The 15,242-nt window shown below is 50.2% G+C and overlaps 1 protein-coding gene across 3 annotated transcripts in view; it reads right to left on the bottom strand.

Annotated features, from left to right (window-relative positions):
* Positions 1–8,865: 8,865 nt before the first annotated feature.
* The window catches only part of CCDC93 (CCC complex scaffolding subunit CCDC93), an 86,626-nt gene continuing 80,249 nt past the window's right edge, over positions 8,866–15,242 (bottom strand). The window contains exons 23-26 of one of the 3 annotated variants that reach the window (XM_027082593.1): positions 15,051–15,142; positions 14,897–14,915; positions 13,736–13,849; positions 8,866–9,252 (exon numbers count right to left, since the gene is read on the bottom strand). In XM_027082593.1, coding sequence (XP_026938394.1) covers positions 9,199–9,252; positions 13,736–13,849; positions 14,897–14,915; positions 15,051–15,142 — 279 coding nt within the window. In that variant the 3' untranslated portion in view covers positions 8,866–9,198. Of the gene's footprint in view, positions 9,253–13,735; positions 13,850–14,896; positions 14,916–15,045; positions 15,143–15,242 lie in introns of all 3 variants that reach the window. The other 2 variants (XM_027082594.1, XM_027082595.1) reach the window with 2 other exon arrangements.

Genomic DNA, 15,242 nt, shown 5'->3' with positions numbered 1-15,242 from the left:
GAAGGCATGTTTTCTTATGATAATGGGAGCTTTTAATTGACCACGTTTCTGTTTTTATTCTGTTCAGGAGGCAGAACCAAACTTATGGCTTAACTTTGGAATTTATATAGGAAGGGGTAACCTACTTGTGTTTGACGTTCCTAGCCAGTCTATAATCCCAATTCTTATTTAGGTTCTCCCTATTCTAGCGTTTTATATCTTCTTTATACTTTACCATCATATTCTGTGTATTTCCTACAAGCTACCTCAAATCTTCTGTGAACTGAGACGGGGAAGAAAGAACCAGGAGATGACTGACAACCTGGATACAGTGGAACAGGTGGGCACATCATTACTGATCAAATGGCGTCCTCAAACATCATCACTGGTGGGTTTTAAGGGCTATATATAGCTCAAGCTTGGGGCTAGTGAGGATTTTCCCCTCTTGGTTGAAAGACACTAGGTGGTGTTAATGGTCTTCTCCCCATCATCCCTCCCCTCATAAAACGCACAATCAGGAATACATTTAACAGTACTCTTTATTGAGCACCCACCGTGTGTAGCTGCTATACTCGGTTTCATATACAAATACTCGTTGAATCCTACATCTCTCCTACAAGGTAGGCACTGTCCTCATTTAATCATGTTCCAAGAGGGGGTGAGAAGCTTGCCTGTGGTCACACAGCACATGGTAGAACAGTACCTGGACTCAAGTCTGCCTGAATCCAAACATGGGAAGGTGAAGGGAACACAACAGAAATCTGACTGGACTCCGTGTTTCAACGTTGGCTTGCATTTCGCAGCATGGGACCCACACCTGGTGTAGTGGCTCCACTTGCCTCGTTCTGGTTGGATTCCGGGCAGGAGTCTTAGAGGAAGAGTCTAGGTATGGTTGGGGGTGGGGAGGGGAATGCAAGTTTCTGGTTCACTCTCACTATTGCATAGGATGCTTCAGCACTGCGTTCACTTGGCCCGGGCTTTGACTTAATGCAGGATCACGATGGAAGCGTCCCAGGCAGAAGGAATCATTTCTGTCGAGTTCTTCTTGAAGGGAAGTTGTGTGCCGGCTAACTTGGTGGTAATTTCTGTCGGACCTTTCAGAGTTGAACTTTTTCTTCAGTTAGTGAGGCCTTCCCTGACTACTCACTATAATTACAAAATGCTCAGTTTCTGAGACACATCCGTTGGTGACTAACCTTACGTAAGGATGTACTTGTAATTCTTTTCAATACAGAGTATCAGAAATAGAAATCTACAGACAAACTGATGGACTTACAATAAACATTGCAGGAACTCCCTTAAGCCTAATGTCTCTGTTCTGCCTCAGATCTCTCTGCCTGTAGGACATGAGGGAGAGAGGGTTGGGAGGCTGTAAGAGGAATTAATCTCTTCCTTGCTAGAATGTATTTGCTGATTAAGTTATCACTAAAGGGTCTTCATGTCCAAATCCAATTCCATAAAGTTCCAGGCCTGCAGGGTGGGTGTGGCTAACCTGATAGTTTTATTTTGTAAATTTAGTCCTGAATAAAGCGTGCTACTTTTCTCCCCTTTATCACTTTTCTCCCCTTTATCCATGTTTCTTCAGGCGAGCCTGAAGGGAATCTGGATTCTGCTCACGACTGCTGTCCTCGGTGAGCATCTCTTCCACGTGTGGGTACCAGCCCCAGAAGCCCTCTCTTCTGGTGCCTGACCTTCTCCCTCCACGCTGAAGCTGGATGATATAGAGAAGTGTCTTTTAAACTCCAGGTCACAACTTGTCATGAAATCAGTGGGTGATCGTCTCAGACAGCTGTGTTCTCAGTGTCTGTACACCATCACTACAGAATCTGGGTGGCGCAGAGCAACAGGCCTTCACTCCCTGCTAAGGTGTCTCTGTGAGTTGCTGGGATTTCACTGATCCAGGCTGGGCTCTTCTGGGCTCAGCTTCAAGCTGTGGGTTGGTCTCCGTCTGCTCCACGTGTCTCTGAACCTTCTCGGGCCAGCAGGGCAAGTTCTTTTCCAGAGAGACGTGCAAGGGGACAAGCCCAGCACACAGCACATTCTCAAACCTTTGCTCCTATCAAGGCTAATAACCCACAGACCAGACCGAGCCCAAAGTCAAGGGTGGGGAAGCACATTCCAGCTGCCAGGGCGCCATGACAAACGCGTCCGCTCTGGGGAGTGAAGAATGGAAACCAATCAGTCAATGTTTAGTGTTTTTCAAAAGTTACGTAAGACAGGAAAAACATGAGTGTAGTGTGGAAAGGGTAAGCACTCTCTCATAAAACCCCTTCCAGGCATGTTTCAGCTGGAGTATCAGTCACTGCTTAGCCGGACTCCCCACTTCTGTCCTTGCCCCCCACCCCCCCCCGCCGTCTGTAGTCAGCACAGCCGCCAGAGGGGTCTCTGCTGAAATCTTCTCAAAACCCTCCAGTGGTTTCCCACACAGGACGCCTTCCTGCCCCTCACTCACCTGCTGGGCATATGCTCGTACCTACAGCTTGACAGTTGCTACTCCCTCTGCCTGGAATTCTCTTCACACGGTATCTATCTATGTGATTCATTCCTCCACTAGTAGTGAGGTTTTGTTTATTAATATTTATTTAATGCTAAGAACACAGATATCCTAAAGAAGGGGCCGACAATTAAAGAACAGTCTGGTTTTTTTTTCTAAATAGGATTTTCGTAATAAAACCACTAGTGATTCAAACCCCTAAAGCACAAAAGCACAAAAATCTAGAAAAATGCACAACATATTTTCTCTCTTACTGGAATTAATGTGACAACACCTAAATATTATCTTTAAGAGAGAGCAAGATTAAAATTGTGCAAAGAGACAGTACCCGTAGCTTTTAAACCATGAAACCAGTACCTGGCTTGTAATCAAATGAAAGCATGTAAAACAGTCTGCAGTTTATAGAATTCAAAGAAAATCAGGGTGACTAAAAAGTGAAAGAAAGGCAATAAGGCACAGGAGATACTCTGTAAAGCAGGATGCTCCCATGAGGTCTACTGTAAGCTTGGATGAAACCAGGAGGCTCTGAACGCCGAGAATCACTGATCAGACGGATAAAATGTGGCATCTATGACAGGCAGCAAATTACCTGGCTGTCTGGTAAAATTTCCAGAATATAAACTGAGGTGGTTTTCAGTAAAGAATGAAAAGTCGTATCCCCTGCCTACACATTATAAGACACCAGACACTGCTTAGTCAGCACACTGAGGCAAAACGCGATAGTGTACGTGTTACCTGTTGGTGCACTTTCCCCTCAGACGTGTACCTCTAGGAAAACCGGTTCCTTTGCCCGCTTGGGTCTATTCCCAGGGCCTGACCCAGAGCAGAAGCGCAAATATTTGTTGGTTGAATGAATGAGTGAACAGGGATTTATTTTTCTCATGGAATAAGAAATAAGGAGGCAAGCGGTCCCCACATTGGTTCGGAAGCTCGTCGTGCCTTCGGGGAGCCAGGCTCTTCCCAGCCTTTCGCTCAGGGTGCCGGATGTCCTTTGTGATGGTCTGGAAATGGCGAAGGCTGCTCCAACGCCCTGCTCTTCCCCAGCCAGCTGCCGGAACAGAAGCTCTTCTCTGCGTCTCGTGCCGATCAGCAGCAGGAAGGTCTCCTCCGTACTGGCCATAACTGGGTTAGACACCCAATTACGTGCATGTCTGTAAACCAATTCTTGGCAAACAGAAACAGACTTCTCGTGACTGTTTTAGGACAGCTGTCACGATTCCTCTCCTGGGGCTGGACACACTGCCACCCAGAGCTGGACAAAATTGGTTCTGCTGGTCAGGAAAGGGATCACCCACATCAGGTTTCCACATAGGACAGGCACAGCTCCCCTTGGACCATGACTCAGAGGTCCCATCTCCATCTTTTAAAGCCCAAAAGCCAGAGGAACACGGGTTGTGCTGTGATCCTCGTGAGACGGAGGCAACCATACAGCAGCCCTGGTCTGTCCCCAGGTCGAGCCCCGACCGCGTCCCCCTCACTGCCACCCAAACCCACTCACGTAATCAGAGCAGAGCCACTCTCACGGCTTCGTCTCCCTGGAGCTGTTCCTCCAGAAGAGGAGGGTGCCCTCTTCGCTTCGCTGTTTCCCCAAGACCCAAGAAAAGGAGATGAACTACTTTGGGCTCAAGGACTTTCAATTCCTAAAGAAAGCAGATTTACTGAACAAGAATCTGATGTCCTGTTTCTATTTTTTAGAATAGTAAACACAGTTAAAATTTAAAAACTTTATTTTTTGAATAGATAATACATGTAGATGGTACAAAATTCAAAAGGTACAAAAGGTACAGAGTGAAAAGTCCCCCCCAGCCCTCTTCCCGGAGGCACCCAAGGCTGTCAGGTTCCCGTGGATCCCTTCAGAGGCGCTCTATCTGTACACACGCACGTACGGACATGCACAGCCACAGGCATTTTTCTCCATCCCCTTCCATTTTTTTTTAGAAACAAACACTACTAAGCGAAGAGCCTCTTTTTCCCCACTTAACCATGCATCTTAGGGATCATTCCACGGCAGTACATACAGAGTGGCTTAATATTCCATTGTATGGATTTGCCACAATTTATTTAACCATTGCCCTGTGTTGGTGTAGTTTCCAACTTTTTACTATTGCAAATAATGCTGCAATGGAAATCCCTGTCTATAGGAAAAATCCTTAGAAGTAGCGTGGCTGGCCCGAAAGATTTGTGCGTTTGCACTTTTGATAGAAATTGTCTGACTACCCTCCACGGGGTTGTACTGTTCATACTTCTGTATCCAGAATGCTGTATCCCGGGGCTGCTTCCCACTTCTTGGTTGCATGTGGTTCAGTCATTTCAACCAGACAAGTTACCATCACGCAGGGTTTACTTTGAGCCAAAACAGACTCATGAGCTGATCACTGACAGTAATGTGCTTCCTTTCTTCCCCCTTCCCCCCATCTACATGGGGAGAAAATACTTCTGTAAAACATAATTCCTTTGAAAGGCCTGAAACCTCTGACACCTTTCTCATCCCAACCATCGAGGTTAGAGTGTAACAAAGACTCTGGGATCCTCCAAAGCTGCTGAATGAAATTGCCTCCTTGTTCTCAAGCTAAGCATAAAATAGATGAAAGGTCCAATCTAAACTTTGCTAATGCGGGGACGCACAGCTGCAGTTTGGAGAAGCTGTTTTATCCAGCCAGAATTTCCTGCTCATCCACTCCAGCCAGATGGTGAGGAGACGGCGGGGAACGATACAGGCGAGGTGCCTGCGTTTGCTGCTCTTACACACCAGAGGGGAGGGCAGGCAACACACGTCGCAAAAGACTACGTGAGAGTCCAACAGGGACGTGTGCCATTGAGACAGCGCAGGGGAGAGGGCAGTGTGTGGTCAGGGCTGCAGGCTGACACTGAGGGGTCTGTGTGAGCCGCGGGGGGGTCCGGGAAAGCCCTTGCCCACGATCTGGGAGGGAGGGCGGTCCAGGCAGAGGCAGAGCAGGTGTGAGCCCGGCACTTTTGAGGAACTGACGTAAGGCTGACGCGGAGAACCCGTCGTGGTCCCCACGCTGTCAAAGAGGCGGCAGACCAGACACTGAATCTCCCCTAATGTTTTTACATATTTATTGTGAGAACAGGGGAGACCATAACATTATTTTTTAGTAGCATTGTCAGCCTATCACCATGTGCTGTGAGAGGGAATGCTGTGGGCTGGCGGAAAAGGACCAAGAGAAGGCCTGGGGACTCTGAAGACGCATCACACAAGGCCCCTCTCCCGGCCAGCGCTCAGCCACCCGGACAGACAGCGGGCCCTCACCCTACGGGGGCTCTTCACCGTCCGGCTCTGCGGCAAGTCGTGCTTTCCTTGAGGCCAACACTGGCCATGAGCGACTCATAAAGCACCGCCTTCCTCAGAGTGTGTTCTAAGCCAGGGATCCCCGACCCCCGGGGTGGCACCGGTCCGAGGCCCGTCAGGAACCGGGCCGCACACAGGAGGCGAGCAGCGGCGGGCAGAGCTTCATCTGCTGCCCCCCTGTCGCTCGCATCACTGCTTGAACCACCCTCCCGCCGCCTTCTGTGGAAAAACTGTCTTCCACGAAACCGGGCCCTGGTGCCAAAAAGGCTGGGGACTGCCCACTAACTGCAGCTCAGGCTCCGCCTTGTAACCGTCAGCACGCGTTGCTAAAAGGCCCACTGCCCCCTCACACTGATCACCCGTCACCTGCAGAGAGGGCAACACAAGGCCACGCCGAGGCGACAGAGATCAGGGTGGCACAGGTGCGCAGGCCACAGCTGACGGCCCACGGTGCCCTCGGGCAGGGCTGCTTTGGTCACTCCAGACGCGATCGGGGCTGTCAACCTGACAGCCTGAGGCCTTCCCCGTCCCCTGCGCCCGGTTTCAGGAGGCCCGGAGCTGTGGGGTTCGTCAGCGAGCGGATCCTCAGCCTGGGAAAGGCCTCCTGTCTTCTGGCCCTGCTGCCGGCCCAGTGGACACCGGTAGGACCCGGCTCTCCACAGAACATGGGCAATGAACCCACCCCTAATTAAAACCATACCCTGCGGACTCTAAGAGAGCTCAGGCCTGACGAATTTGGGCTGTGCCCTCCCTGTTAAAAAGGGAGACGGGCCCCTGGCTTGTAACCTCAGCGCCTCCCTCGGGGGTGATTGGCTGAGCCCAGTGACCCAGGAGCCTGAATCCATGCCAAGGACAGCAACAAATATGTCCCCAGACGCCTCGTGATCGTCTAGCACGTCCCGCTCGCAGCAGCTCTGATTTCCGTTTAAACCGAAGCAGCCCCGTGTACTCCCTGAGGGGCAAGTGGGATGGAGGGGGAGCCCCAGCCCACAGGCTCCCCGAGAATCCCAGGGCACCTGCCGTCAGCAAGCTCACTGCTCTGACTGAGCAGGGACAACGGACCGCTCCCTGGGGAAACCCTGTTCCTCCCGAAGCACAGGTTTCCTAAAAGTAACTTATTTTTAGCTCCGGAAAAGCCTGTGGGCTTAGCAGAACAGCCAGCCGTACTCTGTGGGCACACAGAAGGACACAGCCCTGGGAGGGCCCCCCGAGGGGCTTCTGAAATGAAAAGGGCCTCGGGGCACCTCCTCAGCCTCTGAGGCCTAACCGTAAAGCACATTTTCTGTCCTCATTACTCACAAGGGCAGCATCCGCCCTGTGGCTTATCTGTGGCAAACAGAATTCTCAAGATGGACTTCTGTAGTTTAATTCAAAATGTGCTCAAGGAGCAGAAATTGATTTATTACCTGTCTTAGGCCTTGTAGATTAAAACATGGGAAAAGATATCTACTGATACCTCCCTACACCAAAACCAAACCGAACGAAACTCCTTAGAAACAGCCCGAAGTAAACGCCCCTACTTTTAGAAGAATTATGGCTGCTTCGGATAAGTCGTGCCCTACCTTCCCCAGTCATCTAGAAGAAGGACCACCACAGCCTCCGATATTACCTGTCCCTCTTCCTTACCACCTGTGGATAATACATGAATAATCTAATTGCTCAAAAGTTGTTAGTTAGGGAATGGGTCCACGAGCTTCTCAACACGATAACCAAGATGTTTCTCTGAACCCGAAATAGTTTCCAGTCAAACTGTCGTCTCCTTCCCCTGCCCTCGGAGCGCCACCTGCTCCTTGGCAGTCACTTGCTTCAACTTCATTGAGTCCTTTCAAAACCCACAAAGGACCAGGGCTCAGGGCAAGTGGAGAAGCGCATGGCCCAGGAACGGTGCCCTTATCACTCGGGCACCGGGAGTAGCCTTCTCACGGGGTGGGCCTCGCTGGGAGGACACAGAAGCCAAGGGCTGTTAGTCCAGCAAGAGACTGTTAAAGTCTGTACGCCATCAGCCCCGCTTAACGTATACATTAGGGAACTAAAAATGAGCACGGTGTCCCTGTGGCTGCACTGAGTGCCCTCTTTGCATGTTTGAGCTTTTATGTTTTATGGCCCAAACCTGCTGACTGGTACGTGTGCAAGGCTCGTGTGGAATGACGTGCAAGCCTCGTGCTGGGTTCACTGACCCCAAGCTGCCAGGTTCCCCAGGGCTGGGGCAGGAGAAGTTCTGTCTGGATGGACTGCTCCTTCCAGAGGAGAAACCTGAGCCCTCCACCTTCCCTTCAAGCCCCTACAAAGACAGGTCCCAGCCCACCTTTCCAGACTGGTCTCTAAAGCCTCCTGCAGAGACTGGCCGCTCACTCCTCTCCCCACGAGCACGCCTTGTACTCTCCCCACACCCTCTTATACTTTATCCAAAATGGCCTTCCCACCAATCTCTGCTATTAAATTGCTATTCCCCCTTCAGATCCAGCCCAGACCCAGCCTGCTCCACGAAGCCCTCTGGATCTCCGCACACCTCGCCGCTCTTCCTGCTGGGACGCCCTCTGGCACCTGCTCACGGCCGGTCCCTCCGCCACTTACACGTTGGCCTGGATGGCAGTGGCGGGAGAGCCCATCTCCAGGCCCAGCCCTGACCCGTGCAGAGCGGAGGGCATGTGATGTGCTCTTGGCGAGGGGGATGCACGGGACCACCCACAGGGTGGCTGGGACTCACAGGAGAACAGGGCGAGGTGAGGTGTCATCCTTACTTACATGTCCTCAAGCTGAGGCCCCTGCTTTCGATTTCTGGTGAGATGAACTTGAGCGGAGCGTGAGGGTGGAGCCAGGGCAGGTGCTGAGCTTTCTTTCTAGTTGCTACACCATCAAGCCTGCTGGCTGGCACCCGAGGGGATGGGAACAAAAGGCACCACGGGCAAGTGAAAGGCCCGAGTGAGCAACACTCACCTGGGCTGGTCATTCAGCTAAAAGCCTTGTTTGCTAAGAAAAAAAAAAAAACCCCAGTGGTCCAGCTCTGGGGCCACTCGCTGGGAGCCTGGCTGCTGGGTCTCTGCCACCCTGCTCTCGCCCTCAGTGCCTCCTTCTCAGCGGCTGCTCAATTAACATCACTTTATTCAGAGTCCAGACAAACATGGTACCTTCATATGCACAATGTCACTGGAGAAATAAGGGCTGAATCGACACAGAGAACAAATGCTGCCCACATTTCTTCAGCGGAGGACGGGTGTCATCCAAGCCACAGTGGTTGCCCCATCGGATTCCATCGACAACAGTGGAAGCAGACAGGAGAAAGGGAATATCCAGGGTGTCGAGATCATCACACCTGCATCTTTGCTGCAGCGTTCAGAACCATTTCACCATCTTGTAGTTGATACACGGCATTTAGAAAAAGACATCAATGACGTACGATGTCGCCTGGGAATTTTCAGGAGGCCTTGGCTTTCACCTTGGACAGCAGCACCTCGTTCTTGCGGCCCTCCTGGAGGGGAAGCAGAGAGAGAGAGCAGAGAGGTGGGGACCGCGTCGGCACCCGCATGAGGCTCGGACGGCCTCTGAATCCTTTCCCATCCCGCAGGGAGCCCTGTGGACCATGGACCAGCCTCCTTGCATGCTGCCACCATCATGGCGGAGCTTCCTGGCCACACGCTGACCTTCAAGGCCCCAACGGCTACAAAGAGGACTGGTTTCTGGACTGTGAGAATGAGGATAGGAGAGGATTAGGCACTGTCATTCCAAAAGACTTCAAGAAGCCTCTAAAATCCCAAGGGACAGAAGCAGAAAGCAGATACTTATGTGACCCCTCCAGTGAGGAAGGGGGAAAGTCCTCGGAGACCACGGCCTAAGGAGTTATAAGAGGCAGCCCCAGTCCACACAGCAGGCAGGGCACATAGAAAAGGTCTTACCCCGGCAAGAGTGAAGGTTAAGAACACCCTTGGCTTTACGAGAGAAACTCACAGAAGACAGAGGGAAAGAGACGTGTCACGGGACACCTCCCGCTCAAAGTGAGCTGAAGGAAACCCATCACTGTGTGTGCTGAGGGGTCACTGGGGCCTCCCCCGCGTGGGGAGTCTGGCGTCCAGGATGCAAGGCCACTGCTGCATCGTTTCCTATCCCCTTCTTCCAAAGCTTATCACTGTGTGTCCTCCTTCCCCCTTGTTCGTAGTGGCCTTGACATCTCAGGGTACCTCCATCTGCTAGCACACCATCTCCACACCTTCACCGGGCCACGTCACGAGGAGCCCTGTTTAGAGTGAGAGGTGAATGCGGCAAGGGGAAGGGCCTGGAGGGGTCGAGCCCGAGGGTGCAGGCCCGGCGTGTGGCTAGGCCTCCAGTTGCCATGCTTGGCTGGAGATCCACTTAGTGTGGAAGAAAAATTTTCTGTCACCCATGGCCCCTCTGCATCCAAGCCCCCTAAAGTCAATGTTTCCATCTCCCTGGGCCCGGCCAGGTGCTCCCACTTCTCTGGAGGCCCTTTGGTCTTTCTGGCTGCAAGGACCCTGGTTCACCTGTAGGGTTTCTGCGTATCTTCCACTCAGAGCTGGGGAGGCTCTGGGCTGGGTGGGGGTGAAGCTGAATTGTTCTGCCAGAAGCAAGATACTCTGACATGTTTTAAGCACGTGTTTTTGGAGGGGTAGCGAGTTAATTTTTCCTGGGGATGGGGAAAAAAAGAAGGTGAAATAAGTAACATGTGTTGTGTTAGAAAAGTTGAGAAGAAAGTTTTCTTATTTAAAAAGAGTTACTGAGATTTGCTTGGGCGAAAAACCTCCAGCCAAAAAAAAAAGGGGGGCGGAGAGGGAGGGGTAAAGACAGACCAAGACGGGCAGAGTCAGGCTATCATATTGTGACACTACTTTCTCTACTTCTGTGTGTTTTTCAAAATTTCCATAATAAAAAGATAAAACAATAAAACAGTGAATAAATAACTTTTGTTACCCACCTCACCTTCTGAATAGAGGAAAAAAAAAAAAAACCCTAAAAACCAAAACAAACAACTCGTAAGCATCAAAACACTGCTGTGGCAGAGTTCCACCCGGGGTGATTCTGGTCATCACACCACACTGAGATGATGCTGGAAGTTCTCAGTAAAAACATCCTTGGCTGTCACCTGGTGTGTGAGCACTGACTACCTTTCATGGAATCTCCTCGGAGCCTTTCGGGACTACAGAATGATACTGTCGGTCTGTTCAAAGCAAATACAGGAAGGGCCCTTTAGGTGTTTCTATCTATAAGAAAAGGGAAAATGTCTCCTCCCTCCTGCTTCTTTCCTGCTGAAGACGGTATGGGGCTCGCTAGGTGCCAGACACCCTGAGCTCCGGTCACCGGAGATTACGTGCCCAGAGCCAGCGTCATAAAGATGTATGGCTGGCATTCGTCAGAGCCAGGCTAGAATCGGAATCTTGGTTTGGTGACCTTGTGACAGACTGTGCTTTGGGAAACACAATCAGTTGGTGTAATGATGCAATTAAGGTGATTCCAGAGTATGTGTTTTTTCCTGGCGGACTTGTTATTAATAACAAGTCCAAGAACAAGCAAGCCAATGGGATTTTAGAGACAACCCGACGTTGCCAGTCAAAAAAGGCCTTGATCTCAGAGGAGGCTGGGTCAGGCACGGAGCCCATAGGCATCAAGGGGCTCAGTTAATATGGAGTCAACTAAACCATAAAGGGACGACGGCGGTGGTCAAAGGCCACGTTCTGGCTAACGCCCTGCTCTGCATGAAGAGCCATTACTGCCCAGGACGGTGCTGGGGACCAGGATGCAGTGAGAACTCAGCCCTGGTGAGCAGTAACCCAAGCAGGTCGAGGAGAGGCAAATAAAGGAGGCAGACAGAGGGTTCTGGGAGGAGAGTCCATCCTGGGATGACAGTCTGACTTTTCGAACTGTGTTTCTTCCACAGATGAGATCTTACCTGACACTGCAATACGTAAAAGAACAGAATTCCTCTACCTGGAGGAATGGGGTGGAAACTGGGGAGCAGCAGGCAAGCCTCAACACCTGTGATGGCCCCAAGTTACCTCAGAGGATCTTGAAAAAAAAATTAAGATTTGGGAATGCTAACCTGTGGTTAATTTTAAATTTTTGCCAAGTAAAATGATAAAAAAAAGGAATGCATACTGTCACTATCATTTTATAAGAGAGAGCAATTTTAACATCAAAAAACAAGGGGACATGCAATTTTTTAAAAAGGTGAGTCCTTTAAGTGAAATACACTTAGCTATCTGAGGAACATATATCACATTCCCCCTGCCCCCTTTCTTCCAACTTGTTTTGGACTGAAGAAAACTGAGGCCAGCACCTGGTCCAGTCTGGGGTCTTCTCGGGCTCTGAGGGACCCACCCTCAGTCTCTGACTGAGAGTAACTGTGCCGAAGAGGCGGGAACGTGGAAACCTCCAGCTTAACGCATCCGAGGGAACCTTCCCTTCGGAGCAGAGATCACCCCAAGCCTTCAGCCTGAGAGCCTGCAGTGCAACAGTGAGCTTTTCTATGTCACTTTTATTTGCTTTGATTCTGACAGCTTATACTTATCCTCCTCAGCTCATTTGCTTTCTGTTCCTGCTGTCAAAAGGGCGGTGCTGGCGTTCACGCAACGTGTGAAATGTAGTCCTCCTCTGGGCCTTTTCTCCTTGTGCGTTATTTGGGAACAAGGAGCTCAGATGGGGCGCAGCGGGTCCCTACTTGTTCCCTGTCAGCTCACTCACTGGCCCTTCAGCTCCAACTGCTGCCGGCCACAGGGGCCCCCGGACCCGGAGCACCTCGCCGGGCCACTCTGCCCAAGGCCAGGTCCTTCTCGTTGGAGAGAGGCCTTCCCCGACCACACCCTCTACATTAGTCCCCGCCAAGGCAATGGCTGGAAGTACTTCTTATTTGTTACTACTTGTTTATGAGGGTCTGTTTCCTAGCTTGCTATCTGTCTCCCCCAACACAATGCAAGCTCCCGGACACAGGGACCCAGTCTGTTTTACGACCTGATGTATCTATCCCAGGGCCGTGGCAGGAGCTGGAAGAAAGAACATTTATTGAAAGGACGAGAGAATCTGAAATGCTTACGGTTGTGGTTCTCAAAAGTTAAGTTACAAAAAAGGGAAGGAGAAGTAGAGAAGAAAAAGACAAGGAAGGGAGAGAGAAGAGCCTCAAAACAGGTAAGGACCAAATTACTGGTATGGACAGATTGTATTTTTTATTCCACTGACCACACCCCAGGATACAACTACCTTTAGCCGCCCCCTGTATTTTCAGCAATCTCTAAATTCACTAAAACCACATGGATTTACATTAGAAAGGGGGAAAAATTCCGGAAAATAAAGCTGATGAGACAGATCTTGGCAAGCAAAAGGATAAAGTCTCCTTTCTGGAAATTTTCTTAAAAGGGCACGTTTCCTTCTGGAATGATGGAGAATAATCCTGCCCAAATTCAGGGAGAAAAGACAGGGGCAAACAAAGTTCGCCTGCGTGTGTGGGTGTGACAGGTGCCAGACACAGACTAGATGCTCTCCTCTCTCGTCTGACCCAGCAGGGATGAAGTCCCTCCCCACCTGCACAGCTGGCGAGCGGCAGGATTTGAACCCAAGCCTGCCACACTCAAATTCACTCTCCTCCCATGTGGCTTCTCAAGGTCCCTCCCCAGTCTAAGACTGGGAGGAGGGGAAATGCTAGACCTGAACCCACACCAAACACTGTTTCCAAGTGGGCTGATGAGGCCATTTTACTTATGAGTTTAATGTGGTTACTGAGTGTTAGGAAATTGAAGTGACATTTCTTAGAATGTCCAGTTAGAGCCTCAAGATGGGCCACAGAACAACGCAGTCGTGACGCACGCTTCATTGTCACATCCACTGCCAACTTGCTATTTCCCATTTCAGACCAGTGGAAAAACAAAGCAATGCTCTGGTTTGCAAAGGCTCATCTGGGGGCGAACACAAATCTCGCCCAGCCTTACATGCCAGCCCAGCCCTCCTCTTACCTCCTTGAACTCTTTCACAGTCTTAAAGTACAGCCTCTGTTTTTCTAACAGCTCCAAGTACTGGTCGTTCAACTGGTCTCTTCTCATTTTGTTCTCTTGCTTCTTCTTCTCCATCTGTTGAAACATTTTGGGAAATGGTGATAAAAGGCATGTTCTGACCGAGGGCGGCTGGCAACGTCCAAAAGGCAACTATTACTAACATTTTCATGGATTTCCTTCCAGTAGTTTCCTTCTATGCATCATTTTTGAGGTTGGTTTATTTATTTGCATAATATTGCACAGAGACTCTATCATTTTTCAGCAATTCTCCTATCACTGGGCATTAACTGTTTCCTTTACAGTAAGCCCCCTATATACGAACCTTCAAGTTGTGAACTTTCAAAGATGAGAACGTGCGTTTGCGTGTCCAATCACGTAAGTTAGTTCACGCGTCCGGCGTACACTGTCATGTGTGTGCATCCTCTACAAGTGGTTGTGCTTTTGTGTACTTTACTGTACAGTACTGTATAGAATACAGTATCTTTATTTCAAGCCCAGGATGTCCGGAAGCAATTGTAAAAGCAGCAGTGATGTAGCTGGTACTGTACTGTACTTTTCAAGGTACTGTACTATAAGATTAAAAATGTTTTCTTTATTTTTTTGTGTTTGTTTTTTACGTATTATTTGTGTGAAAAGTATTATAAACCTATCACAGTACAGTACTGTATAACTGATTGTGTTAGTTGGGTACCTAGGCCGACTCTGTTGGACTTCAGAACAAATTGGACTTACGAATGTGCTCTCGGAACGGAATTCGTTCGTAGGGGACTTCCTGTCATGAGTCTTTGTGCGTGTGAATATAAACGATTTCACAAGAAACAGGTAGGCAGTACCCTCTTTATTCAGCAACTCTTCCATGGACACCCAGTCTATTACTTGCACTCACTGCTCGTCTGTTCCATGCACACCCTTCACCTGCCAGTTCCGGGGAAACCTGAGCTCTGGGGTACACACGCTCCCCTGCCACCTCTATCTGAGCGGGACCCATCATGACACCTAGATACGGAGGGCTGTGATTTTGTTTCCTTTAAATAAACACAACAAAAGACATCCATCCAAATGAGCATTGTTCTGCAGAGCAGACTTACTCCATTCAAGTGCCAGTCATTATTCAAACCCTACCTGGAACCCTTGTTGAGAACTGCTTTTGGAGTCAACAGAATGAATTCACTTAAAACAAACAGTTCTTGGGTGCCTGCTACAGATCAGGTGCTGTTGTCAGCCACCAGCAGGACAGACACGAGAGGAGAGAGCCCACCCTGCCCTGGCACCTGACCATGCTTCTGGTGCCCGGCCACCTCGCGGGCGGGACGGGCACAAGGGCTGCCTCCTTCGCTGGCCAGCACTGAGGTGCCTTCGCCATGAAGCCTGGGGGAGGATGGAGAGAATGAAGGGGTCGGGCCCATTTCTCTCCCCAAGAATGCATCCGATAGTCATCAAAGGGGAAGCCAAAGGGGAAAAAACCCCA

This window comes from Aethalodelphis obliquidens, unplaced genomic scaffold, assembly GCF_003676395.1.
Source record: "Aethalodelphis obliquidens isolate GAN/ISIS:26980383/991018 unplaced genomic scaffold, ASM367639v1 scaffold47, whole genome shotgun sequence".
NCBI lineage: Eukaryota > Metazoa > Chordata > Mammalia > Artiodactyla > Delphinidae > Aethalodelphis > Aethalodelphis obliquidens.
Note: the sequence above shows the minus strand (reverse complement) of the source record. Positions and strands in the feature narration are given on the sequence as shown.